Source organism: Lemur catta, chromosome 15 (assembly GCF_020740605.2).
Source record: "Lemur catta isolate mLemCat1 chromosome 15, mLemCat1.pri, whole genome shotgun sequence".
NCBI classification, from domain to species: Eukaryota; Metazoa; Chordata; class Mammalia; order Primates; family Lemuridae; genus Lemur; species Lemur catta.
The window spans coordinates 9818408-9844835 of record NC_059142.1 but is presented as its reverse complement, the minus strand read 5'-3'; the positions used below and the strand labels follow the sequence as shown (position 1 = coordinate 9844835).

The window sequence follows — 26428 nt, the reverse complement described above, 5'->3', positions numbered from 1 at the left end:
GTGGTGGTGATGATTCAAGCTGGGGTGTGAATGTCCCAAGTGTGTTCTAAGACCGAGGAGGTGTCACTAACTCCTGGAACATCTAAAATTTCACGGTAGGAAGGACCCCCTAAGTTCATTGCCTCTCCCTTAAAGCCTCTGAGACCTCCCTGAACATCTTTCTTTCTGTCCTCTGTTCCTTCCAGAGACCAGGCTAGACCTTTGGGCAGGATTCTTCCAGGCCTGAGAGGAACTATAGGAATTTTCATGTGTCCCTCCTACACACACTTCTCTAGCCCTGGGTCAAGAGGTCCCAAGCAATTTATACCTCTCTTTGTGCAACTCCCACTAGGATCAGGCCCAGGAGGAGAAAGAGCTGGGCTCAGCTTCCTTTCTTTTTGAGTTGGGGGAGACACTCTTCCCTGGTCCCTCAGGAAGTTGTGGCTAAGTTATGCCTGGCTTTGGGGAGAGGGGGCCAAGGTGGTGGCGGTGCCTAGGGACCTGGGGAAGAATGGAACAGCTGGTCAGTTCGGAGATTGCCTACTTTATTAACAGCTAGAATTGGGTGGGGAGAAGGCAGCTCAAGTCCAATCCTGGCGGATTAGGGAGATTAAAGTGAGAGAAGAGAGAGATGTCCCAGAGACCAAGAGGTGAAAAACAAGGGTCCTTGTGGAGGGGAGGCCTGAGAGAGAAGCAGGGGGCTGGGATTCTGGGATCTTTCTCCCTGAATCTTTCCACAGGGCCTGGGGTGAAAGAGAAAAGGCTGGGGTAAATGAGGTGACAGTGTTTGTCTCTTCCTTGTCCCAATCCTCTGTCACTTGCAATTCACCAGCTCCCAGGTCAGCCCTCTGGCTCCTGGCCCCTCCACTATTGCGGTGGGCACCCCCCCTCCTCACGGTGCTGCACAGTGACCTCTTCCAGGCCTTGCTGGGTGAGTAGCCCCAGTTTTCTGGGGGACAATGGTGGAAAGGGCTGGCCTGGGCCTATGAGGGCAATTCCTGAACTTTGGAGCTGGTTGGGAGCCTGGAGATCATTTGGTCCAAGCTGGAGCCCCATGCAGGGTCATCCCCATGGTGTCCACCATTAGCATTAGTGTGGAGCAGTCTTGGCTAGAGGAGCTCCTCCCTTACCAGACAGACAGCAGCAGGGGTACTGTCAGGCAGGGGTGACCTGAGAGGAGAGGCCTGGGGTGGGGGAGGATAACTCAGTTTTCTTCCTGTGACAGACATCCTGGACTATTATGAGGCTTCCATCTCAGAGAGTCAGGTAAGGAGGTGGGGATGAGTCCAGACTTTCTGAGGGAGCAGGCAGGGCTGTAGGGGTGAGCAAAGTATTGCTAATATTAAACTGAGACTTGGGGCCCTGGTGACAAAATCCTGAGTCAGTGGCCCAGGGGCTTGGGGGCACTGAGAATGCACTCTCTTCCATCCTGCCTGCCCCAGTTTCAGGCACTAAAGAGTCCAGGGCATAATTACCTTTCAGGCTTCCTCCTGTGACTCCTGAGGGAGAACTAGGCCCCCAGGGACGCCCTCCTGCTAGCCCCTCCCTCATACCCTCCCCTCAACCATGGCCTTCCTCCAGTATTTGAACAACCATGGGTGCTCCCAGCCCAACTATGGGTGCTTCGTCCTCTAAGAAATGAAATCTAGCCTCATTGTCTTTGCTGTCATCGCTGGTGGCTGGCCAGATCTCCATGTTTGCTTCAAGGCCTCTCTGCTTCGGCTTCTATCTGCTTTCCCATTATCCGGGTTCCTGCCAGCACTGAAGGAGTTAACTCTGCCAAGGCACCCCCCCATTCTGGCTCCTAGCTCCCTCCCTCCCTCCCCCTGCTTCCTCTCTCCTCCTCTCTCCCCTTCCCTCCTCGGCTCCACGGCTCCCTCGGCCGCTGCCGTTTCCAACCCCCCCACCCCACTCCCCCGCCACGGCCCCTAGCCCCTGGCCGTTTGGCAAGACCCCCCCCTGCCCCGGGGCTCCCCGAAATCCAGTTCCCCTCCCCCACCCCAGCTCATGCCCCAGCCCCCGAACTCCGGGGCTGCCAGCCCCCGGTGCCCCCGCCCCTCCTGAGAATCGGGGTGTGCTCCCCAAGCCCCCTCCCCTCCACTGGGGAGCCCCTTGTAGGGCCCCCTTCCCCTCCCTCCCACGCTCCCCTACCCTTCCCTTCAACCCCCTCCTTCCCCTCTCACCCCTCCCCCCATCCTGGCCCCCCCTGCAAAAGTGGGGTGCGGAGGGGGGAGGGGTGAGAACCGACGGCGGGGAGGAACAAAACTCCGATGAAGTCAGAGCCCCTTACCCGCCGCCGCGGCCAGGCCCCCCAACATGGACTGTCTCTGTATAGTGACAACCAAGGTAAGCATGATGGGGGGCTAGAAACTGGGGGGAGGGTATGAGTTTGTGGGGAGCTTTATCTGGGACTGGGGGCCCTGGAGTGAGAGCATCAGAAGTAAGATGTATTTGGGGGGTCATAATTTAGTTTTGGGGTTCACATCTGAGAAAATGCTGGATTTGGCCACAGGTGCCCCCTGGAGTGATCCCTTTGTACCTGTAGAGAAATGGAAAAATTGGGGTGTTCTATGTTTGGGGGGCCTGGCGGGTTTGGGGATTCACCAGTGCTGTTAGAGGGAGACTTATTTAAGCAGAAGCCTGGCTCACATGGGAGTCCTGCTGGTATATGTGGGAAGGTGGGCTATGTGGGGGGGGAGCCTCTTCCCTCCCGAGGGAAAAGCTGGCTTCCAGGTGCCTTGTCCAATCTTGGGGGGCTCCTGGAATTGGGTAAAGGTTATTGGTTGTGAGTGCCTGACTGGTCTGGGGGTGTCAGCTGGCAGGGAAGGGGTGGGCCTTCAGACTATAGAACAAGCATCTCCTCGTAGATACATTTGGGGGTGCTTTCCCCATTTGAGGGAACTGTTAATTTGGGGTTGATCATATGGAATGGAGCTAGCTGGGAGTTGTCAGAGGGCTGGGGCCTGACACGGGCTCACCTGAGGGAATAGACCAGGTGGGGCTAGGATTTGGGGTACTCCCATGGGAGGTAGATGGTTGCAGCAGCTGAGGTTGCCAGGTCCTGAGGAGGAGGATGAGAGATTTTGGGAGACTGGGGATTTGAGGAGGGGGACCAGGTGGGTGATATAAAATTTAGGGATGGCCCAGGCAGGTGCCCAATGTCCCCATCTCTTCCCACACTGCATCCAGCCCTGGTCAAGAAAGAGGAGGAAGAGCAGATGGAGGGGACTGTTCAGTTACCCCTGACACTTGGCATCAAGGTGGGGGAGGACACCTGGATTTAAAGGGTCCCTGAGGACTTATGACCGAGGTTACTGGGGTGAAAAGGCGTAGGAGGGCAGGGCTGGCAGTGGTGGGGATGTGGGGGTGTGGGGATCTGTGCAAGGTTGTCCCTGTGGTTGGAGCCTGGAAAAGGCAGGAGATCTTGGATGGGGAGTGCAAGCAAGCTCCTGGTGGATGCAGAATACCTAGTCTTTGCTTCCAGACTCTGGGACTGGAAAGCTGGATGCCTGGTGTGTGGAGGGAGGTTTGGGCGGGTGGCAGGCAGCTGGGGGCTGGGGGGTGGGACAGGAAGTGGGGGCCGGGGGAGGCGGGGTCCGGGTGAGTCACAGGCTGGGGAGGGGGTTATATTTAGTGGGAACTGCAGCTTCTCATGGGAGGGAGCTGAGGACACACATGTTCCCTGCCACAAACTCACACATATGTGTACACATGCGTTGTGCACGTGTGAGCATGGTTGGAAGAGATTGGGGGTTGAGGACCTTTAGGTTCGAAGCTCTCACCCCCTCTCTATCAGGGCTACTTGCTTGTCCCTCATTTTATGGGCTTTGGGCTTTCTCCCAGGCTGTTTCTTCCCTTCATCTCCTGTAGTTTCAGTGGATTTTTGTGCCTCAGTTTCTCTGGCCCTATTTCCTTTCATGTCTGTGTGATCCCCTGTTCCTCCTGTCTGCTGCCCTTAGGCCTGCCCCTTGGCCTTAGGCTCCCTGGCTGCGGTCCCCTGTGTACAGGTGTATAATAGAAAGCTCGCTGAAATGTGTGGACTCTGCTTCCAACACGTGAACACAAGAATGTGAGCGAGGGAATGTGAGCGAGGGTTAGGGGCTTGCCTGCACTGGCAGCTATTCTGGATAGGTGGGTGGGCTTATTCATTCGCCCCTCCGGACTCCTACTTCTTCGATGGAGCCCAGGGTTGAGCATCCCTGAAAGGAGGTTGACAGAGAGGAACATGCATTTGTGGCTTTACAGAGGCGTGGAGACCCAGGCTTGCCATATTCCTTGGCCGGAAAACTTGTCAGCCTCAGGATGGCAGGGACTCCAACTCCCATAAGGCCGTGAGACACAAGATCCCTCAATGTTAGAGGGTTGCAGCCCATAGGACTGTTGGGAGTTGTGGTTCATTTCTATCCAGGGCAGCGGATGGTAGCCCAAGATGAGCCAGCAGGGGGCACATGGTTCCTGCCCCCCCAAAATGCTGGATGGGGTAGGGAGTGTTGAGGCTTCGCGGTCGTTGAGCTCCCCAGCTCCGTCTGAGAGTCCTCCATCTTTCACTGGCTATATTTAGACTCCTGCCGCAGTAATTTAAGGAACATTTTACTGAATTCCTACTATGTGCTAGGCCCTGTGCTTTGTGTAAACTCTGCTTTACAGCTATCACTTTGTCTTACTCGGTGCCTATATCTCTGCCAGTATCTCTCTGTCTCGGAGCATCTCTTTCTCCCACTCCGCCCCCGTCCCTCCCCCTTCTCCCCGCGCTGCTGCCGCCGTTACCATGGTAACCGGCGACGACTGAAGTTGCGTGGCAGACTTGAGGGCCTGGCGAGGGTGGCGGAGGGCGGAGCAGAACTAGTGGGGGTGGGGGGTAAAGCGGGGAAGACCGGAGGTATTTGCCGGAGCCTCGGAGGCGAAGCGGTTAAACCCTCCGGGTGGTCCTTATTGGGCAAAGCCAAAGTGCTGGGGGCGGGGCAGTGTGGCCAACGGCCTCATTCATTGGCCGACATGGGCGTGGCAGAGGGACTGTGTGGGCGAGGCCGGGGGAGCGAATGGGCGGGAAGTGAACGGAGGCGTGGTCTCCTCGAGGCAGGTGGGCGGAGTCTGGCTTACTCTATCTAGGGAGGCGGGCAACAACCCTCGGAAAGGGAGGGGCCTTGGGGCTGGGCAGACTTAAATAAGGGCGGTGCTGACCCGGGAGGGGCGTGGCGAGGTCCCCTTGTGCGGAAAAGAGACAGGGCTTGAGGGGCTGTTGTCCAAGTAACTGGGGGCTGTGGGGGTTTTTGGAAGCGTGAATCCGAGGATTGGGACATCTGACGTCTCAATTTTCCTAAGATGGAGGCCTGTTCAGATTTTATCAAAGCACCCCTCCTACTTTAGCTCTATGTTCCAGGGAGACGGTTGCTAGGCGACAGCAAAGTCCTTGATTGCTGCGTTGCCAGGCGACAGGGAAACGGAAAATGGAGGGAAAAAGGAAATGGGGGATGGGAGAGGGTCTTAATGGCCTTAGCGCCCACTGGTGGAGAAGCAGGGCCTGTGCATTTTCTGTTCTAGAAGGGATTTCGAGTCCGGCCCCTTCCGCACTGGCTCCTGAGGATCCAAGCATTCTATCCAGTTATGAAACTAGGACATTGGGGGTCATCTTAGGGGCGCGTGTAACAGATGCCGATCAACGGGGTCAATCTCGCATGGGCGAGATTTTAGGAAAGTCGTCCTTTCTGCCATGTGTGGGCATTGTATAGAAGTCAGACAGCCGATTTGAGGAGACCCCTCACTGGGCTTTTAAGAGCTGGAGTGGAGGGCGTTCAGTGGGAGAATCTTTGGAAGAGAGGCTTTCAGGTTCAGTTGTTTGGGAGAAAATGGAAGCCTCTGAAGAGACCTGAGGCAGTCGGTTTGGGGTGTTCTGGAAGATTTGTGGGTCATTGCAAATTGCTGGCCAGATCTTCCTTTGGTGAATATTTTTTGAGGCTTCGGTGTAGGGAAGATATATTTGGGAGCAATCTTTCAGCAAGGTTGGAATTCAGAATCATGGAGGGGATGTTGAGCTGTAGGGAGAGCAGCCAAAAAAGGGAGTAATCTATGAACACGAAGGGTAAAAAAAAGGATAGGAAAATATCTTTTAATATAAGGGCTTGGCAATAAATAGAAGAGGTTGCAATTGAATTTGGAGGGTCTGCTTTAAAGTAAATTAATATTCCCTGAAATTGGATTCTGGTATGGTACTGGAGACTGGTGGATTAGAAAGTCATGAGTATCTCATTAGATTGAGGGATTTGGGCTGGAGAGCCCAAACGAATTTGAGAACTCCTTATTTGTATGTTTATATCAGAGTGAGGGTAATATTTGCATTAATTTCAAGTTCTCTGTTAGTGGATTGGGAGATATGATTTAGAAAGATGATTAAGGGGTACATTAATTTGAGGGCACAACAAGGATCTGTGTTTTTTTAAACTCTTGAAGAAGCATTGTCTGGCTATCAGGTGGGCAGGACTGCAGGGGAGAACTGTGCTGGTTAGATGTCTTGGAATCCGAGGGGATGCTGTCCACAATAACTTAACAGTCTTGGGGGTGCTGATGGGAGAGGCAGTTTAGATCCCTTGGGGGTTTTTGTAAGTGAGGAAGAAGTGCTGCTTGCTTTCCTGTACCCTGGGAGTCCAGTAGTGATGAAATGTCCAGTGAGGTCTTGGAATGGTTGGCAGCCTGGTGATTTTGGGGGTGGAGGATTAGGTGGAATAAGGAGTCCTTGAGAACTGAAGAGATGAATTAGTAAATTTAAGATTGTCTATTTGTAGAGGGGTCAGAATAGGACTATGCTGTGGAAAGTGAAGTCCACAGAGAATGAGCTGGAACCAGGGAAGTTGGTGGCTAAGAGGGTCTCCCCTCACCCCTCTCTCCCATCGTGACGCTCTCCCGTACTGCGCAGGCGCCATCCCCCCCCCTCCGGCCGCAGCCTCGAGTCTCCGCGGCCGCCGCAGCCCCCGCCCCTCTGCCCCTCCCCCTCCCCAACCCCGGGACCCTTGATATCCCACCATCCCGTTCCCTCAGTCTCCCTCCCCTTCTCCATGTCGGCTCGGAACAGATTCGCCTCCATGTGTCTCTGCGTGGTACGTGCCGCGGTACGGGCTCCGGCCCCGTTCCCCTCCTCCCGGACCCCCCAAATCTCAGGGTGCAAGCTTCAAGTGCTGTCGCTCTTCCTTCTGCTTGGCGCGGGGTCTCTGGGTTGCAACTTCTCTCGCGGACAGGCGCAGTAGGTCTCCCCTCTTAATCACTTTGACTCACACCCCTCTGTTTTGGGGGTGTAAGCCTCGGTTCCAGGTCATTCTGTACAACTGGGGCTCCGGTGAGGAGGGGGCCAAGGGGGAAGGAACGACAGCGACTCTGTCTGTGTCCCCCTTCCCTCCGCCTTTTACTTGTCTTAATCCCTACTATATTGGGGGTGCAGACTTGTCCCAATAGCATCCATCCCTGTCATGGGTCAGGGCCCTGAGTCCCAATGGGGTAAAGGGGGGGTCCTCCTTTCCTGTCCTGCTTTAGATGTCTTGTAATCTGTGACTTACAGATGTTGATTACCCCAACCCCCGAGTTAGCAGTTTAAGAGTTACTCTCCCCCACCCCAACCGCTCCACATTTTTTTTTTTTTTTCGTTTTTTCCCTTCATTACATACACATCGAAAATTTCCAGGGACTGAACATAGGCCCTAACCTCTTCCAGGCACATTCTGGAAACTATGGTACCCATTCCTTGTTACCCACTTTACTACCCATGTTGTCTCCCAATCCTGAGGACCCTTTTCCTTGGTTCCAGACACCACTCCCCTCCATGGGGGTGAGGCAGGGAGAGGTGTTTGGGGTCTCACTGTGATAAAAGTTTATCTTCATTTCCTTTCTAGAATAAATGATGAAATGTCCCTCTTCACGATTTCATATTCTTTGGATGTACCCTGACATTTCCTCATCAGATTCAAGAATTTTCTCTGTGAGGTGGGGTGAAGATGTAGGGGCATTGGGCTCAAACCCTCCCCCAGACTCCAAAACTTGGAGCTGTGAGCTTTGGTCCTGTCTAATGTCCCTTGCAGGGAATTGGGGGCCTTGTGAAGTGAAAGAGGAAAGCTGCTTCCTCTCTTTTCCCCCCGGACCCCCTAATTCTGGGGCATCATCCCTCAGCTTGTGCACTTCCCTGGGTGAAAAGAACACTTTGTCAGGATGTGGAGTGAATAATCTATTTCAGTTCATAGAGCTCTTAAATCCAAGACAGTTCAGCCTTTGAGGAGGGCTATTTTGCCTATACTCACCTATTATTTTCTCTACTTTTTGTGCCCGTGGTATTAAAACCTGGAGTTTAAGATTCTCTCTCCAACCCTGTGACACACAGGATAGACTCAGTCTTGATGAGCCGCTATTTTCCTTCTCAATTCTAGTTGTCTCTGTGTCCTGGCTATCAGAGTCTTCATGTTGACAGCAAGGATTCCAGCCTCGCATTCTCGTACTGCACCCTTAGTCTACAGCCAAAGTTGGGTTACATCCTCAGCCTTGATTTATCATCCTTAAAAATTTCAGAACATAACTCTAGTATCAGGTATTGAACTTCATAAGCTTCCTCCTTCTTTTTTTTTTTTTTAAACAGGTTCTTGCTCTGTCACCCAGGCTGGAGTGCAGTTCAAGCCATCCTCCTGCCTCAGCCTTTGGAGTAGCTGGGGCTACAGGTTCTTCCCACCACAACCAGCTAATTTTTCTTTTTTTAGAGCGGGATCTTGCTCTTGCTCAGGCTGGTCTTGAACTCCTGACCTCAAGCGATCTTCCTGCCTCGGCCTCCCAAAGTGCTAGGATTTCAGGCATGAGCCACCACACCTGGATGAGCTTCCTCCCTTCTTTAAAAATTAAAAAAAATATATTTTATTTTAATTAATTAATTTTTTAGAGACAGGGTCTCCCTCTGTTGTCTAGAGTGAAGTGCAGTGATGTGATCATGGCTCACTGTAACTTCAAACTCTTGGGCTCAAGCTGTCCTCCTGCCTCAGCCTCCTGAGTAGCTGGTACTACAGGCGTGTGCCACCATGCCTGGCTAATTTTTTTTTTTTTTTTTTTGCAGAGATAGGGTCTTTGTGTTGCCCAGGCTGGTCTTGAACTCTTGGTGCTCAAGAGGCCTCCCAAAGTGCTGGAAGGGGATGGGATGGGACAAGCATGAGCCATTATGCCTGGCCCACCCTGCTTTTTTAAATAAAAAAACAAAAAACAAAAAAACCTCTCTTTTTAAAGACAGGGTCTCACTATGTTGCCCAGGCTGATCTTGAATTCCTGGTGTGAAGCGATCCTCCTGCCTCAGCCTCCCGAGCAGACTGGATTACAGGCGCATGCAACCGTGCCTAGCTTTAGCTTCCTCCCATTTGATCTTGCAACTATTGCCCTCCAAATGTTGGGTATTCAGCCTTTCAGAAACTTTTGCGAGGGAAATTCTGCCTTCTCTTTTTACCCATGTGTCCTGGGGGGTGCATTCTGTCTTCTCCAGTCCCTGAGGGTAGCCCTTCGCAGGGTACCCTCCTCCTCCTTCCTGAGCCTGGAGCTTGGGAGGGTCTGCTTCTGTGGAGGGCCGCTCTTGAGGAGAGGAGCACATGAGGGCAGAGGCAGGTGCAGACAGACCCAGGCAGAGTTGTTGCCCTTCGCTGCTGTCTCCATCTGCCCTTTTCCTCTCTCTCTCTGGCCCCTAGTTAATCTCATTTACTGGTGTCCCTATTAAGCTAGTACAAGAGGCCCTTGAGATGGCAGCTGGTTAACTGGTCAGGGAGTCAGGTCATGTTGGACTTTTTACCCCCTAAAGCTAGAAGGAAACCAGGAATTCACTCACAGGCTCAGCATGGTACCCTCTTTCCCCACCAGGTAACCCAGCACCCAGTCCTGCCCCAGCCCTACTGCCTCAGTTCTTCCCCTTCCTCCCCCATCACATCCCCTTCTAGTATATCCGGATTAGCTGGCTGGGCTGTGGACTGTTGTAGGGGTGGGGCGCCTTTGCTGACTGCTTGGGAACCATGGAGGCCACTGAAGGAAGAGCTGGCCAAGCTTAGCCTTGTCCTGCCTGGGGGCAAGTACCTTCCAGTTAAAGGGCCTGACTTTGGTCCTTGCCTGGGGTATGCAAGGTGCTGGAGAGCCAGTCGCTCACGGAATAGAGGCTGCAATGGGGAGACTGAAGCAATGAAGTGGGGTGGGAAGGAATGCAGAGCAGGAGCAGGAGGGGAGCATGGGAGAGGGAGGCTGGAACACGGGAGTAGGCCTGAGATGATGAGGGATATAAAGATGGGGAGGGGATGTAAAGAATGGGGATGTGAGTGTCGGGCTAGAGCTCTGAAAGGATGGAGGGACTTGAATATGAAGGCCTGGGAAGGGGGTGAAGCCACGGATGCCAAAGGCGGGGCTACGCCGGGTAGAAAGCCAGGGTCCCAGGATGTGAGGAGTAGGAGTTGGGGCTTGGACTTGGGACTTGGGAAGGGATGAGAGGTGCTAGAGGGGGCTGTTGGGAGAGTGGAGAGAGGGGAGCCAATGGGCTAGAGGAGAGGGAGGGGGAGGAGCTGGTCAGGCCCCAGGGCCTTCCGCACTGCACTGGCTGGGGGAAGAGGAGGCGGCCAGGGCGGCCAGCCTGGAGCCTGAGGCACTGGGCAGGCCCCAGTGACGCCTCTGTCCCCATCCCCAGAAATACCGCTACCAAGATGAAGACACGCCCCCTCTGGAGCACAGCCCGGCCCACCTCCCCAACCAGGTAAACGCCCCCGAGCTGGTGCACGTGGCGGAGAGGAACTTGTCCCACCTCGAGGCCGTCCACGGGGTCGTGGGCCACGCCCACCTCTCCCCCCTCAAGGTAGGAGACCCTGGCGGCCCCCTCCCCAGTGCAGCCCTCGGAGCCTCGGAGCTGCAGCAACCCCCAAGGGCCGGTAGGGTGAGAGAGAGAGCCGTGGGGGGAAGGCTGGGACTGGGCTGGGACTGTCTGGGGCTTGGGCTCCCGAGGCCTGGGGCAGGGGGTATTTGGGGGGCTGGAAACATCTTAATCCCACAGAGGAGAAACAGGCCAGGCAAGTGGGAGTAGGTGAAGAGCCTAAAGCCAGAATGTGTGTGTGTGTGTGTGTGTGTGTGTGTGTGTGCACACACCTGTGCTCTGGTGTTGTGTGCATCCCCCAGGAGGCCCCCCAACACTTGGGCCCTCTTCATTCCTTCATACCCCCAACCTCCATTTCTGTTGTCTGTGTCCAGAGCTCTGTTCCAAGTGCCTGCTGCCCTCATTTGCTCTTGTCCCTTCCCCTCCTCCCCCCACCTCTGCCTCTGGGCCTGGCTCACCCTGGCCCTGAGTCTCCAGCCCTTTCCATCTGTCTGGCCTGAGACTTCACATGGTGGGGCCTTTCTGCCTTGTCCCCTGCCCCAGCCTTTGCTCCCCTCCTGTGCTCTTTCCCCCTTCCCCAACCTTTCCTTCCCTGCTGGCTGGCTGGCTGGCTCTTGATGCTGTCTCTCTCTTCCTCCCACGCATTCTCCTCCCTCTCTCTGATCCCCAGCTCAGGCCTCTGCGGCCTGATCAGTCCTCTCCCTGTATCAGCCAGCTCCCCTTCCCCAATTTCCCCCTTCCCTATTCATCATCTTCCCTCCTCCCCTCCTCCCCTCACTCATCCTCTTGGGCTCTCATCCCTACCCATATCTTCTTTCAGTCCCCCTCTGTCCCCTCCTTATTATTCACCTCCACCTGTCTCCCCTTCTCTGCCTTTTCTGTACTAACAGTGTTCTCCCCTCTCCAGCCCTGGGGAGGCCTTGTTTCTGAGACCTTCCATTCTCCTGTCCACTTTCCATCTCCTTACCCCTCACTCTCCTCTTCTGGGGACACAGGATGGGGAGGAATGGAGAGCACCAGGCAAGCTGTGAGATTGAGGGGGGGACACTGTGGGGTCAGGGGTGGGGATTCTAGGATGCTATGGGATGCCCTGGGAGGTGGGGGGGGGCTGCTAACATTTTTCCAAGAAGATGCAAAGGAGTTTCTGAGCTTAGGCATGGCAGTGGGGGCAGCAGCAGGTTTTGGGGTGAGAAGTGGCAGGAGAGGGGCTAGGAGGGGTAAAAGGTTCTGGGGCAGGGGCCAGACGGGGAGGAGCCTGAGAGAGCAGAGAGTGGATGGAGCTGATTAGGAGGAAGGAAAGTAAGGCTCTGGAGATGCGGAGGGAGGGTGCAGAGTATGTGTGTGAAACTCTGGCTGCTGGTAATGAAGGAAGGGGCCATTACTAAGTCCCTGGGGAGGAGGAAGATGAGAGAAGGGAGGCTTGAGGGGTGGTAGTTAGTACAGTGCATGGGAGTGCTCGGGTCAGCTCAGGAAGCAGAGGGAAGTGGAGGGAGATGGTGCTGGCGGCCATAGGCATGGGAGGGAGGTCTCAGGACAAGGCTTTTCAGAGCAGATGAGGATGTGGGCTGGGAAGTGAAGGATTGTTACTTGAGGGTAATCTTGAGGGTTTGAAGATTAGGTAGGGGAGAATGGTGATGCACTTTCTGGGGAATCAGAAATTGGGATGGAGGAGGAGGACGGGAGATTGATAAGGAATGGGGCTGGAGGGTGGGATAGGGACAGGGAAGCAGCTGGAGAACTGAGGCTGGGTTTGGAAGATGGACATTAAGGGGTGGGGACAGGGACATAGATGGAGGGCGAGGACAGGGATATAGATGGAGGGCGGGGGATGGGGGTAGAGACAGGGATGGGAAGCAGATGAATGTAGTCCTGGTTGAAAGATGGGTCTCAGGGAAGGAGGCTCTAGGTTGAGAATGGGGATGAGGATTGAGGATGGAACATGGGATGGAGGATGAACATGTGCACGGGGTTTTGACAATCAGTGGGTATTGGTTGGACAACAGCGTTTGCTGAGATTTGAAGGACTGGAGGATGGTATGGGTATGAAATCTATTACAGAGCTTGAAAATGGTCAAGTTTGTAGGATTGAGAAATAGCAGTAAGAGAGAGGAGGGACCCCTTTGGAGGGGGAGAGCAGGAAGGAGACTAGGGAATCCTTGCACTTGGACGGCTCCAAATAAATATTTGTTTAAGGAGGAAATAGGTTGGGGACCCCCGGAAGGAGGCTCTTTGCGGCCTCCTTCCATTGCCATAGAGACATGGCTACGGTTGCCGTGGCAATTGGGGAAGCCCCTAGGACCGGCCTAAAGCTGGCCCCGCCTGGGAGTCTAAAGACCAGGCGACTGACGTCAGGGACCTGGGCACGCCCCACTTTAACCCTTTCCCGAAAGAAGTGGGGGTAGGGAGTAGATGAGCGGGATAGGACCCGGATGTCTTTCACCACTCCCCCTTCCTGACGTCCTTTGCACTGCGTGGGGTGAGGGGCGTAGGGGAGAGAGGAAGGCCCGTTATTCATGATGTGCTGCGCCCACAAACCTCTTCAGCCTGGCCTTCTCTCGGCTGGGCTATCGCAGGGCGGGGCCCAGGGCAGGAGAGGCGGGGCTCGCGGATCCCTTCTGCGTTTGTTCGGGAATCTTGTCGACCCTAGGCCACGCCCCACCCCCTGTCTGTTGTCCTGACGACAGGGCCTCCTGGAGGTGGGTCTCCCCAGGTCTTGGCTGGTCCTAGATACCGTTGCTAGGCAACATGGTCCTAGAGGAAGGGGTGGATTGGATGGCGGGTGGGTGAGACTGAGGGAGGGGCCTGCAGCTGGGGGAACCCCGGATTCCCTCAGCGGAGGGTTTAGGGCAAAAGTGTGTGAAGGTGAGGGACGAACCTGGGGGAGGGTTATGAAAATATCTGGGCATATGTGGGGTGATAGGGACAAGGATGGGGGCAGGAAGAGGGGAGCAGGACCCGGTGGACATGAGCCCTGGGGTTTACGTGTGTAGCACATAAGGCATGTAACACCCTGTGGTGTTACATCCGGTGAGAAGCTCCCCCCACCTGCCCCCCCTCTCCCCACTCTTTACCATCTGCTGCTCCCCTCTCCGTCTGGCTGTCTCCCTTCCCGCTTCTCATACACCTCCTTCCACACGCAGGGTGCCTGCACTGGGCAGAGCTAGATCCATGTGCGTGTGCATCTGTGCGCGCGTGCGTGCATGTGTGTGTGTATGTGTGTGTGTGTGTGTGTGTGTGTGTGTAATGTGGATTGAGGCTGGGTCCTTGAGGAGCTCCAAAGGAGGCGGAGTGGGCTTGGCTGAGAGGCTGAAAGGGTAGCCAGGCTGGTGGGACCCTTGGTTATGGGCTCCCTCTTGAGCCAAGGCTCAGGCAGCTTTGTGTCTCCTGTTTCCCCTACAGGCCAATTCTCCCCCCGTGATTGTCAACACAGACACCCTAGAAGCCCCAGGATATGTGAGTAGTTTAGATTTTGGGGCTGGGGCCACTGTAAAAGGAAGGAGGGGGAGAAGGAGAGGGCTGGGTTCCCAGCAGCAGGTGGGGGGCAGGTTCTCAGGCAGGAATGTCTGTCTCACTGTTGTTGTGTTTCTATCCCATGTTGGAGTTGCAGGTGAATGGGACCGAGGGGGAGATGGAATACGAGGAGATCACATTGGAAAGGGTAAGCAGCCTCCTCCATCTGAGGTCCCCTTGGCTCCCTGTCTGTGCTTCTCCCTGTGCCCATGTTGTCTAGATGGCTGTCCCCTTTACCCTGTCCCTTCCTGCTCTGGCAGCAGCTCGCCAACCCGTTCCCCTCCTCACCCACCTTGCCTGAATTGGACAGTGAGGGGAGCTGACCCTCTTCCCCTCCTTCTGCCCAGGGTAACTCAGGTCTGGGCTTCAGCATCGCAGGTGGTACTGATAATCCACACATCGGTGACGACCCATCCATTTTCATCACCAAGATCATTCCTGGCGGGGCTGCAGCCCAGGATGGCCGCCTCAGGTGGGGAGAGGAGACAGGGATTAAGATGCTGGTTCCCTGGAAAGGGAGGGCCAGGGCAGCAGGAAGCTCTTGGCTCAGGCCCACCTTGCTGCTCCCAGGGTCAACGACAGCATCCTGTTTGTAAATGAAGTGGACGTGCGGGAGGTTACCCATTCAGCGGCGGTGGAGGCCCTCAAAGAGGCAGGCTCCATCGTCCGCCTCTATGTCATGCGCCGGAAGCCCCCAGCTGAGAAGATCATGGAGATCAAGCTCATCAAGGGGCCTAAAGGTAGTGACTCATTTTGTCCCTCCCCCCATCCCTACGGTCCATGCCCCAAGGCCTGCTTCCTAGGCACCTGGGCACCCACCTCTGCCCTCCCCCCATCCAGGTCTTGGCTTCAGCATCGCAGGGGGCGTAGGGAACCAGCACATCCCGGGAGATAATAGCATCTATGTAACAAAGATCATCGAAGGGGGTGCTGCCCACAAGGATGGGAGGTTGCAGATTGGAGACAAGATCCTGGCGGTGAGGACCCCATCACTTTTCTGGCCCAGACACCTGCTGGCCCTAGACAGGCCCGGGTTCCTTATTACCTCACCTTAGCACATCTGCTTTGGGGCCATTTCTGGCTCTGTCTAAACTTTGCTTCCCTTGACCCCAGGTCAACAGTGTGGGCCTAGAGGACGTCATGCATGAGGATGCTGTGGCAGCCCTGAAGAACACGTATGATGTTGTCTACCTAAAGGTGGCCAAGCCCAGCAATGCCTACCTGAGTGACAGCTATGCTCCCCCAGACATCACAACCTGTGAGAGCCCTTCACATCCCAAAGCTCCCCATGACATGCAATCCCATGACATCCCTGTGGCCGTTTCTTTTTAGATGTTCCCCGTGAAACAGCCACAACCTCTGATACTTGCTGTGGTTGGAGAAGAGATGGAAAATCAGTCACCATAAAAGAACTAGAAAAGATTGTCAACACTGTCTCCCCCAGAAGGCATAAAGCCCAGTTGGTTTTATGGCTAATTTTATCAAATGCTCAAGGAATAGATAATTCTTATGCTCTTTCAGAGTATAGGAGAAGATAAAAGGTTTCACATTTCATTTTATGAGGTCAGTTCAAATGGTCACAAAGACAATGTAAAAGAAGGAACATATAGACGTATTTTCCTTCTGAATAGAGATGCAAAAGTTTATAATAATATAGTAGCAAACCAAACACAGCAGCGTACTAAGAGAATAACATTGCCATGAAGCAGGGTTTGTTTCACAAAACTAAAGGTGGTCCGATAGTAGGAAGTGTCTTAATATGATTCATTATATTAGAAAAGTAAGGGAGGAAAACTATAAGATCATTTCAGATAGATGTGGGAAAGGCATCTTTCATCAAAGATTTGATGAAATTCAATGTCTCTTTTTGGATGAAAACCTTTAGTAAACTAGGATCAGAGGAATTTTTCTTAACATGGTGAAGAGTAGTTACCAGAAAGCAACAAAGAACATCACATGATGATAAAATCCTATCAGTATGTTCATTAATTTAGGAAATAGGCAAGGATGCCTCTTATCACTGCTATTATTATTTTTTATTGCTATAGAGCAAGGTTTCTCAGTGTTGGTACTGTTGACAGTTTTGGACCCTATACGTTTTTTGTTGTGGGGGGTTGTCCTATGCATTGTGGGATGTTTAACAGTATCCTTGGTCTCTGTCAGATGACAGTGGTACTCCTTCCCTACCCCAGTCATAACAACAAAAAATGTAATTCTCTCAGCAAAATTACACTGGTTGAGAGTCACTGCTGTAGAGATTTTAGACAGGTTTAGCAAGACAAGAAGAATAAGTAGATATTACATTTGAAAAGGGAGAAACAAAGTTATCTTTATTTGTAAATTTTACTATTATCTATCTATATCAAAACCTAAGTGAACTAACTGAAAAATTTAGAAATAATATGGGAAGTTAAGAATGTGGCCATATAGCTGGGTACAGTGTCTCTCACCTATAATACTAGTACTCTGGGAGGCTGAGGTGGGAGGATTGCTTGAGGCCAGGAGTTTGAGACCAGCCTGGGCAACACAGCAAGACTTTATCTCTAGAAAAAATAGAAAAATTAGCTGGGCATGATGGTGCATGCCTGTAGTCCTAGCTACTTGGGAGGCTGAGGCAGGTGGATTGCTTGAGCCCAGGATTTCGAGGCTGCAGTGATCTGTGATCCCCCACTGCACGCCAGCCTGGGTGACAAAGTGAGACCCTATCTCTTAAAAAAAAAAAAAAGTGGCACGTGTAAGATAAATGCCAAGAATTAGTAACTTCCCAGCAATAAGAAGATGTAATAGGTAAAATGATCCCTTTCACTATAGAAAAAAACTCTATAAAATTCTTAGAAACACAAATTTGCCAAGAAATGTAAGATTTGTGTGATGAAAATGATGAAACTTTACTGAAGGACATAAAACAGGGCTGGAAGGAGTGGGGAGTCACACTGTGTTTCTGGATGGGAAGGCAATATGCTAAGGATCTCAACCTTCTTCACATTAATCTATACATTTTATGCAATCCTAATCAGAATTTTAATGTTGTTTTTTCCCCCTGGGAACTTACAAGGTTGATTCTAAAGTTCGACTGGAAGAATATGCGTGGGAGAATAGCTAAGACATTTTTGGAAAAGAATAATGAGATGTGACTGCCCCTACTAAATATGAAGTCATACTGGAAAACCATATGAAAATCACATGGTACTATTCCTAAATACCATCACCTACCGAAAGGAACCTGGGCTCCTTGGAAAAAGGGCCATTTCCAGATCTTGGGCAAGAAATGCATGTGATTAGCTTATAACATCTTTCATACTGGAAAGCAAGAAAGATTCTAAGACTACTAGGGTCATGTCAAAGACACAGGAGCCGAATTGAAGCGGCTCCTACTGGTCATTTCATACAAACTCATTAAATATCTTATAATCCATGAGGTCATAATAAAACTTAAAAATAATTTGGAGGACGCGAGGAAACCCATTCTGAAACTGGTAAATAAAGGGAGAGTGCCAAGCATTTTCCCTCCCTTTCCTGTACAAACTGCACCTCCGAGTAACCAAAAGGTTGACATTGGACAGTTCTTCACAGAAGAATTTCCACTAAGAAATGCTCCCCCTTCCAAAAAAAAAAAAAAAATTATCATCATTTTGCAGTCGCTGATGAGTATCAAATCAATCAGAATCAGGCAGTCATCATTAGTGGCTGCTAAACTTAGGTGAGAGGCCGACGGGGCACTTCATAAAGGATGGACAGGGCTGACAGCCTGATAATTGATCTTACCTAACAGCCAGCCAGGCACTCTCCTGCATCCTGGGGTCATGCAGTGGGAAATACACAGCGCCACCTATGAAGTGTACAGTACTTCAAAAAATTGAACTTCAATCTGATTGAACCTCTAGAATGGACTACTAGTTTGCAGGAGATAACAGGGTCAGAGGCATAGGTTCAACACCACCACAGGGAAGTAGGCAGTGATTTCCCTGTTAAATTTCCCTCACAGAATGTGGGAAATTCTTTTAGACAAATGACCCAGTTTTTTCAACAAATGAATGGCCAGGACGGGGGTGGGAGGGGTGGGATAAGGAGAAGAATTTTATGGATTAAGAGATTTGAGAGATACAGTAAGCAAAAGCAAGCTTCGTGGTGTTAACATTCCCCTTTGGCTTCCCCATCCCTGGCATACCAAGGACATATAACCTTGAAATCCTTTATCCCCTAGGAGAACCAGCCTTTGATGTCACCTATAAATTCCTGACCCCAACGTAGCTGTAGTCTGATGTCCCCTTTACCACCCCGCCCTAGTATCTCTGGCAGAATAACTTCCCTTCCACCTGAGTTTGGCTGTCTTCATTCCCTAGGGAGAAGGTGGGCTGGGGCTGCTGTTGCTCCATGCATTTCCATCTCATCCTTCCTTCTGTCTTCCCTCAGCTTATTCCCAGCACCTGGACAACGAGATTAGTCACAGCAGCTACCTGGGCACCGACTACCCCACAGCCATGACCCCCACTTCCCCTCGGCGCTACTCCCCAGTGGCCAAGGATCTGCTGGGGGAGGAAGACATTCCCCGAGAACCCAGGCGAATTGTGATCCACCGGGGATCCACGGGCCTGGGCTTCAACATTGTGGGTGGCGAGGACGGTGAAGGCATCTTCATCTCCTTCATCCTGGCTGGGGGCCCTGCAGACCTCAGTGGGGAGCTGCGGAAGGGGGACCAGATCCTGTCGGTGAGGGAAGGCCTGCCCCTGCCTGCACCGCCTGCACCCCCCACCCTGGGCAGAGCCCAGAGCTCTTGGGGAGGGGTGCGGGTGGGCTGAAACCTGGTCCTCTTGCTGGACCACTCCCTGCTCCACCTGGACCCTAGAAGTGCTGCATATCTCTCTCCCCTGACTCGGCCTCTCCTCTTCTCTCTAGGTCAATGGTGTTGACCTCCGCAATGCCAGCCATGAGCAAGCAGCCATTGCCCTGAAGAATGCGGGTCAGACGGTCACGATCATCGCTCAGTATAAACCAGAAGGTACCAGGCTGGAAGCTCCCCGTCTTGTGGGCTAAGATGATCCTCAGAACTGTCCCCTCAGCTGATGGCTTCAGTGGGGGTGGAGGGGACGGTAGGATTGGGGCAGAGCCCAGGAACCTTCTCATCCTTCCTCAGAGTACAGCCGATTCGAGGCCAAGATCCACGACCTTCGGGAGCAGCTCATGAACAGCAGCCTGGGCTCAGGGACTGCCTCCCTGCGGAGCAACCCAAAGAGGGGCTTCTACATCAGGTCCGAGGCCTCCCAGGCTGGGCTCTTTGGGCTGGGCTCCTCGGGCTGCTCCAGGTTCCTCTGTGCCCTGTGCCTGCCTATTCCTCTTTCCCCAAACCCTGCCGGCCCTAGCTTCCCCACCGAGGCCTGCCGCCCAGCTGGCGTTCACGTGCTGGCCTGCACAGGCTAGCATGGGAAATCCTCCATATCGATTGGAAAACAGCTTCTGCCCCAAGTGCCCCAGTTGCCTTCTAGCCCCTGGTCACCCTGGCCCTTCCCCAGGACTCTCAGACTGCCCCCTAATTTGGCACGCAGGAGCTTAATGCCCGGCATAGCAGGGGTTTCTAGGATATTTTAAATGTGTCCCCCCCGAGCCTTCACATCCCTGTGGCACTCCTGGGGAGATGGACCACAGCTCTCTTCCCCTGGCTTCTGTCCCTCCAGGGGCATTTTGCTCCCTTCTTAGGGCTCCTCTCCCCATTGACTCCTCTTGCCTGCCCTCCCAGGGCCAGCACTGTGGCTCAGGCTTCTGCTGGAACCCTCTTCTCTGCCTCCCTGATCCTGTCCCCCTCTGCCGCTCTGCTCTGGAGATGTCTCTAAGAGCTGTCAGCCCTGACCTGACCTCTTCCCGGAGGACCAGACCTGCACTTCTGGCCATCTGCTTTGCGGTCATCTCCACTGGGATGTCCCACAGGCATCTCACACTCAACACATCCCACACTGAGCTCATCATCTTTCTCCTTGTATTGTTTGGACTTGTGTTCTCTGTCTTGCCAAGTCAGCGTTTTCTCCCTTGCTGGATGGCAGCCCCAACTACCCAAATGCCTGGCTCAGGCCTGAGTCCTTGCTCGGCCCTTCCCTGCCTGCTGGGGTCTCTTCCCTTGTCCTGTGCCACAGCTTCTCTGCATCTTTGCAGAGTATGACCACTCAAAGAGAGAGTGGTCATTCCTTCTTTTGTCCTGACCCCAGGAGTTGTGACTTATTGACACAATAAGGAATTTGATAGTGATAAGTGTGACCAAAGTTTGCAAATGAGGGACTTTTTTTTCTTACAAATTTTCGCAGATTCAAGGTTACTGCTGTGGCTTTGTGATGTGCATGTGTATTGCAAACTGCTTTCTTGAGTGGGCGGAGTTCTGGCTCTCACTCTGGAAATTGCATTCAGTGTAGACTGAAAGACGGTTAATAGTTGTGGTGATTGAGAGTTATAGTGGAACTTTTGGTCCTCAAAATTTTTGGGTTCCTCAGAGTCCACAGCACCCACGGGAGTGCCATCAGCAGACCTCCAGGCTGGGACTCATGCTGTCTGGTGTGTCCTTCCTGGAGTCCTCAGCCAGCCTCTGACCGATGCCCGCTTGCCCTCTAGGGCCCTGTTTGATTACGACAAGACCAAGGACTGCGGCTTCCTGAGCCAGGCCCTGAGCTTCCGCTTTGGGGATGTGCTGCATGTAATTGATGCTAGTGATGAGGAATGGTGGCAGGCACGGCGGGTCCACTCTGACAGTGAGACCGACGATATTGGCTTCATTCCCAGCAAACGACGGTGAGGCCCCTGGCGTCTGTAGCCTTCCTGCCACAAGCGCTGAAGTTCCCAAGGTCCTCCAGGGTGGGCAGCCAATAGGGGATGGGTCTGCCCTCTGACCTCTTGGGGGTCCTCTGCTGGGCCCTCCTGGGGACCATGGGTCCCATGAGCCTTTGGGGCAGACAACTCCTCATTGAGGAGCACGGGGTCTGGGGCCTGCTGGGAGGTGGGGTTGTCAGGTGGTCCAGAGGGTGGGGGCCATAGGGCTTCTCACTGGGCATTTCCCTACCCCCCAATCCCTCCATGTATCCCACAGGGTTGAGCGACGAGAGTGGTCAAGGTTAAAGGCCAAGGTAGGTGGAGGAAGGGTGAGCTTGGGTGGAACAGCAGGGGCTCATGGTGCTGAACTCTTAACCAACTGCCTGACCTGCTTTTTATTCCTAGGACTGGGGCTCCAGCTCTGGATCACAGGGTAGGTAGGGCCAGTTTGGGAAGATGTGGGGTGAGAGGAGCACTCAGCTGCTCTTGACATCTTCAGGAAGGCGAGACAGGGGCTCAGGTCCCCTGCCTTGGAGCCCCTCGCAGACACCCTACCTCCCACCAGGTCGAGAAGACTCGGTTCTGAGCTACGAGACAGTGACGCAAATGGAAGGTGAGCCCTGGTCCCTGCCTCAGCCCCAGCCCCTGCTACTCCCCTTTTGTGCACAGCCTAATGCAGGCTCTCTCCGCAGTGCACTATGCTCGCCCCATCATTATCCTTGGGCCCACCAAGGACCGCGCCAATGATGATCTCCTCTCTGAGTTCCCCGACAAGTTTGGATCCTGTGTTCCCCGTGAGTGCTGGGGCCTTGGATGCGGGTGGGGGAGGGGTGGGGGTGGGGGCAGGCTGAGGAGCTCCACCCATGGGGGCCATAGGCAGAGCCACCTGTGGGCATCGGTGTGCAGGGGCACACAGGGTTTCTCAGAGAAGGGGTGCTTCTCAGCCACCCTCACATTCCGCTGTAGCCATTCCCTGGCCCTCTGAGACATGGGAGCCCCAAGGGTACTGGGGGAGGGAGTTCTGTCCCTCCTCAGTGTTGATCTTCCCAGCAGCCCCCTTCCACCAAAGGGCGAGCCGGGCTCTTTTGGGCTTGATTGATGTAGGCAGGTTTCAAGCAAGAGGGATGGTGGTTAGATCTTTGGGGGGTGGGGTGACTTCCTGGCAGATACGACACGGCCCAAGCGGGAGTATGAGATCGATGGCCGGGATTACCACTTTGTGTCATCCCGGGAGAAAATGGAGAAGGACATTCAGGCGCACAAGTTCATTGAGGCCGGCCAGTACAACAGCCACCTCTATGGGACCAGTGTCCAGTCCGTGCGAGAGGTGGCAGAGCAGGTAGGACCTGGCGGGCACCTGGTCCTCTTCCTCCTCCCCTCTCCCCACCCCACTGCCTCCCTCCAGCTCTCTCTAACTCTCTTTCTCTCTGTCTCTTTCCCTGCTGGGTCTCGGCTCCCGCTCCTCCACCTCCTTCGCCTCTTGGGCAACTCTGTCTGCCTGCTCTCTTGTGCCCGGCTCCCTGCACCTCACTTCCTGACCCCAAACTCCCCACCACCATCTGTCCCCTTTCTCTGCTCCCCTCCCTTCTTCTTGCCCCATTTCTCCTCTCTTCCTGTGGCTTTGTCTTTGGTGGCCTGGCCTTCCCACACTCGGTCCTTCCCCTTTTCCTGACCCCCCTCTGGCCCTCTCCCGGCTCCTCACCTTTTCTGGGGCCCCACTCCCCTCTCCCACTCCTGCTAACTCCTTTTCCCTGCTGCTCCCCACACTGCCCGCCCTCCCTCCACTGCTCCTTTCTCCATCTGCCTCTCCTCCCTCCCATCTGTCTCTCCTTGTTCCTTCCATCTGTCTGTCCTCTGTCCGTCCTCCCCTCCCTCCTCCCTCTATCCTACTTCCTTTCTCCTTTTCCTTTGCTTTCCTTCCCCACCTGTCCTGTTGCTGCCTTCTGCATCTCACCCCCCTTGCTGCTGCCCGTTACCCCGGCTCTGCCACTGTTACCCCTGCTCTGCCACCGTCTTTCGGGTCTGCCTGTTTCTCCTCCCTCCATTCTGTCCCATCCCTGCTCTCTTCCCTCGTTCTCCATCTTCCCCTTTCCTTTTTCTCTCTGTCCTTTACTCTGTCTGTTCATACCCCCTTCCTGCCCTGACTCTGTCTGCCCATGTGTCTTTTGACATCCATGTCCCTTCCCCTTTTGCCAACCTCCTGTTCCTCACCTTTTCATGTCCTGTGTCCCATCCTGGCACCTCTGTCTGTCCTTTCCCACCACCTGCTGGCCCCCCTCCACCCACCCTGCCTGCCCCCAGGGGAAGCACTGCATCCTTGATGTCTCGGCCAATGCCGTGCGGCGGCTGCAGGCGGCCCACCTGCACCCTATCGCCATCTTCATCCGCCCCCGCTCCCTGGAGAATGTGCTGTGAGTATGGTCCTGGGGGTCTCCCCTCCGCTCCCTCACACCTGTGGCCCTAGGCCTCACAAGGCCTCTGCGTTGAACTCTCCCCTCACAACTCTGGACACGGTTCCAGCAGCCCTTGATGGGGATCTGCACGGAGAGCTGAAACCCAGAGGATGCAGGGAGTCCTGGCCTTTCCCCTCCTCGCCTGCCTTGGGCGAGGCAGGACTACAACTCCCAGCAGCCCCTGGGACACATGCCCTCTGGGCGAGCCAGGGCCCGGGGACTGTCAGGAATTAGAGTCCAAATCCCTTCTGTGGGGCTGAAGGCTGGAAGGATGAAGCTCGGGAGAGCTCCCTGGAGTAGCCACACCCGTCTGGGGTGGGTTGTGGGTGGGGCTCACCTGTGGCCCCAGAAGATACTGGGAGTTGTATTATTTTGTTGTGTCCTCCAAATAAGAAAATACTGGTTGCAACTTAACATCCGTGGAAGGAGGAGGTGAAAGGCAGGGTGGGGCGCAACCTCAGGTCCGCGTCTCCCTCCCTTTCACAGAGAGATTAACAAGCGGATCACAGAGGAGCAAGCCCGCAAAGCCTTCGACAGAGCCACCAAGCTGGAGCAGGAGTTCACAGAGTGCTTCTCAGGTGAGGCTGCAGCGAGGCGTTGCCAGCACACAGAGCACCTCTGCTCAGCTTCACAAAAGCCGCCCCCACCATGTGGATGGCTTACAAAGAGGTGCCCCCTGTGGGGTGGGTGCAGCCCCATGGTTCTTTGGCTTGGAGAATTAGAAAGAGGTGCCCCTTCCTCTGGGCTGGTGCCACCCCCTTGGCCAGGTGTCCTCTGGACCTTGGCCTCACTCCCTGCTCTACCCCACTCCCAGCCATCGTGGAGGGTGACAGCTTTGAGGAGATCTACCACAAGGTGAAGCGTGTCATCGAGGACCTCTCAGGCCCCTACATCTGGGTCCCAGCCCGAGAGAGACTCTGATTCCTGCCCTGGCTTGGCCTGGACTCGCCCTGCCTCCATCACCCGGGCCCTTGGTCTGGACTGAATTGCCCAAGCCCTTCGCACCCCCCTGGCCTCCCTCCCACCCCTTCTTATTTATTTCCTTTCTAACTGGATCCAGCCCATTGGAGGGGGGACACTCCTCTGCATGTATCCCTGCACCCCAGAACTGGGCTCCTGAACCCCAGGAACCTGGGGTCTGGGGGAGAGCTGGGCTCCTGGTTCCGAGCCCTTGCTCCTTATGACCCCTACCCCCTCCCCGCCCCCAACGCACACACACACCCACCGGGGGCCACCTGCCCTCCCCCATCTTTTCCCACACACATTCCAGAAGTCAGGGCCCCCCTCAAGGAGCACCCGCTGCAGGGATGCAGGGCCTCAGGCTCCGCTCTCTCCTGAGGCAGGGTCTGGGGTCACCCCTGCCCTCATCATAGCTCCCCATGTCCCTTGATTTCTCATTTTTTTTCCACTTTTTTTCTTCTCAAAGGTGGTTTTTGGGGGGAGAAGTAGGGGACTCCACTGTGGGCCCCCTGCCTTCCACATGCCCCCCACCTTTTTTCTTTGCCGGTTTGCATGAGTGGAAGGTCTAACTGTGGCTTTTTTTTTTTTCCTGGGATTTTTTTTGGGGGAAAGGGGAGGGATGGGTTTAGGGACTGGGAAATGTGGGAGGGAGGGTGGGGGGCAGGGGTTGGGGGTTGGGTGTCCGGGAGCCAGGGAAGACTGGAAATGCTGCCGCCTTCTGCAATTTATTTATTTATTTTTTCTTTTGAGAGAGTGAAAGGAAGAGACAGATACTTGAAACTCAGTGTGTGGCCTGGTTATTTGGGACCTGGGTGTGGAGGGAGACAGGGTGGAGCCACAGGGGTGTACGGGTCACATAAAGTCAGATCCTTCTTCACCCCGACCCTGGCCTGGAAAGGGGTCTGTCTGAGGAACTGGCAAATCAAGGAACCACCGTTGGTGGAGAATGCGCCTGGGAAGGGCTGGCGCTCTCTCCAGAGTCACTACCAGACTCAGAAAGAGGAGGCTGGACTTGCATGGGGCCCTGCAAAAGTAGTCCAGTCCTGTTAGGTAGCCCAACAGTCCCTAAAGGAAAACAGGAAATTTTCTTCTTTTGTGTTTGTGGAGTTGTGAACAGAGCTGGGCTCTGGAGGTGATCTGTGCAGAGGTTTGCTGATAAATGCTGTGTGAATATTCATTAGATTTCTTTATGCCCCATCTCTATAGGAAAGATTTGAGGCAGCTTTGCAAATAATGAACGTTGGACAGTAGAACCTCAATGCCAAAGATAAAAATAGGAGAAACAGATGCACTAGCTATGAGGGTAAATGTGATCTGTGAGCTTCCTGGTAGCCAGGGCAAAAAGGGAAATGGTCTATTATCTAGTTCTTTATTATAAAGGAGAAAGAATTTTAGTTCTTTAAGGGAGTCAGATTTTCCTGGTCCTAAGTCCTAACTGAAGCTTCTCTATATAGAATGGTGCTTCTCAGCCTTCATTCTGCCACTGTTCGTGTGCTTGACAAGTTTCTACCAGGAAGACCTCAGCTGTGGCATAGATAAGATGTTGCTGGCACCAGCTGTGATACCATTCTCTTCTCCCTTTGATTCTCAGGGGCCCCAGTAGGGAAGGATGAAGCAGAGGGCCTCGTGGTGGTTCAATCATTAACAGTGCAAAAGGGCAGTTTTTGTAGCCACCGCTGACCAAAGTTGAGAGTTGGTTGTAATACGCAGACCCAGGGCAGCGATTTCTGGGGCAGTTGTGGCTGCCTCAGCCTAAACTGATCCAAGGATAGAGGCAGAGATCCCTGAAGGGGTGTCACACCACCGGCCCTCTCTGTGGATGAGCCTGCAGAGTTTCCTGGGCAACCGCTGGTCCAACAGGATCCCCCCCCACCACTGAATCCTGGCA

General features: G+C 54.0%; 2 protein-coding genes across 14 annotated transcripts in view; one reads left to right on the top strand and one right to left on the bottom strand.

The window, feature by feature from the left end:
- Positions 1-26428, bottom strand: part of ACADVL (acyl-CoA dehydrogenase very long chain) — a 64975-nt gene that overhangs the window by 5573 nt on the left and 32974 nt on the right. The window lies entirely within an intron of this gene.
- DLG4 (discs large MAGUK scaffold protein 4) lies at positions 529-25320 on the top strand. 13 transcript variants are annotated; one of them, XM_045570047.1, is made up of 22 exons: positions 529-629; positions 812-910; positions 1205-1245; positions 10649-10714; positions 14228-14281; positions 14436-14486; positions 14686-14810; positions 14909-15078; positions 15179-15315; positions 15452-15596; positions 18752-19047; positions 19235-19337; positions 19473-19587; positions 20933-21109; positions 21405-21441; positions 21533-21560; positions 21693-21740; positions 21820-21921; positions 22294-22466; positions 23429-23538; positions 24067-24158; positions 24395-25320. In XM_045570047.1, the coding sequence occupies exons 1-22, from the start codon at positions 611-613 to the stop codon at positions 24499-24501; spliced, it is 2295 nt and encodes a 764-aa protein (XP_045426003.1). In that variant the 5' UTR covers positions 529-610; the 3' UTR covers positions 24502-25320. The 13 variants fall into 13 exon arrangements, 12 of the variants coding, with proteins under 12 accessions (XP_045426003.1, XP_045425993.1, XP_045425994.1 ...); XM_045570038.1 differs by lacking the exons at positions 529-629; positions 812-910; positions 1205-1245 and adding an exon at positions 2143-2325; XM_045570035.1 differs by lacking the exons at positions 529-629; positions 812-910; positions 1205-1245 and adding an exon at positions 2143-2325 and having other exon boundaries at positions 10649-10813.

Bases quoted from the DNA above. Each gene is read 5' to 3' on its own strand.
- DLG4 (XM_045570047.1), top strand. The intron at 10,715-14,227 runs GTAAACGCCCCC...TTTCCCCTACAG, and splicing joins CGGCCCACCTCCCCAACCAG to GCCAATTCTCCCCCCGTGAT. The intron at 19,588-20,932 runs GTCCGAGGCCTC...CTTGCCCTCTAG, and splicing joins AAGAGGGGCTTCTACATCAG to GGCCCTGTTTGATTACGACA.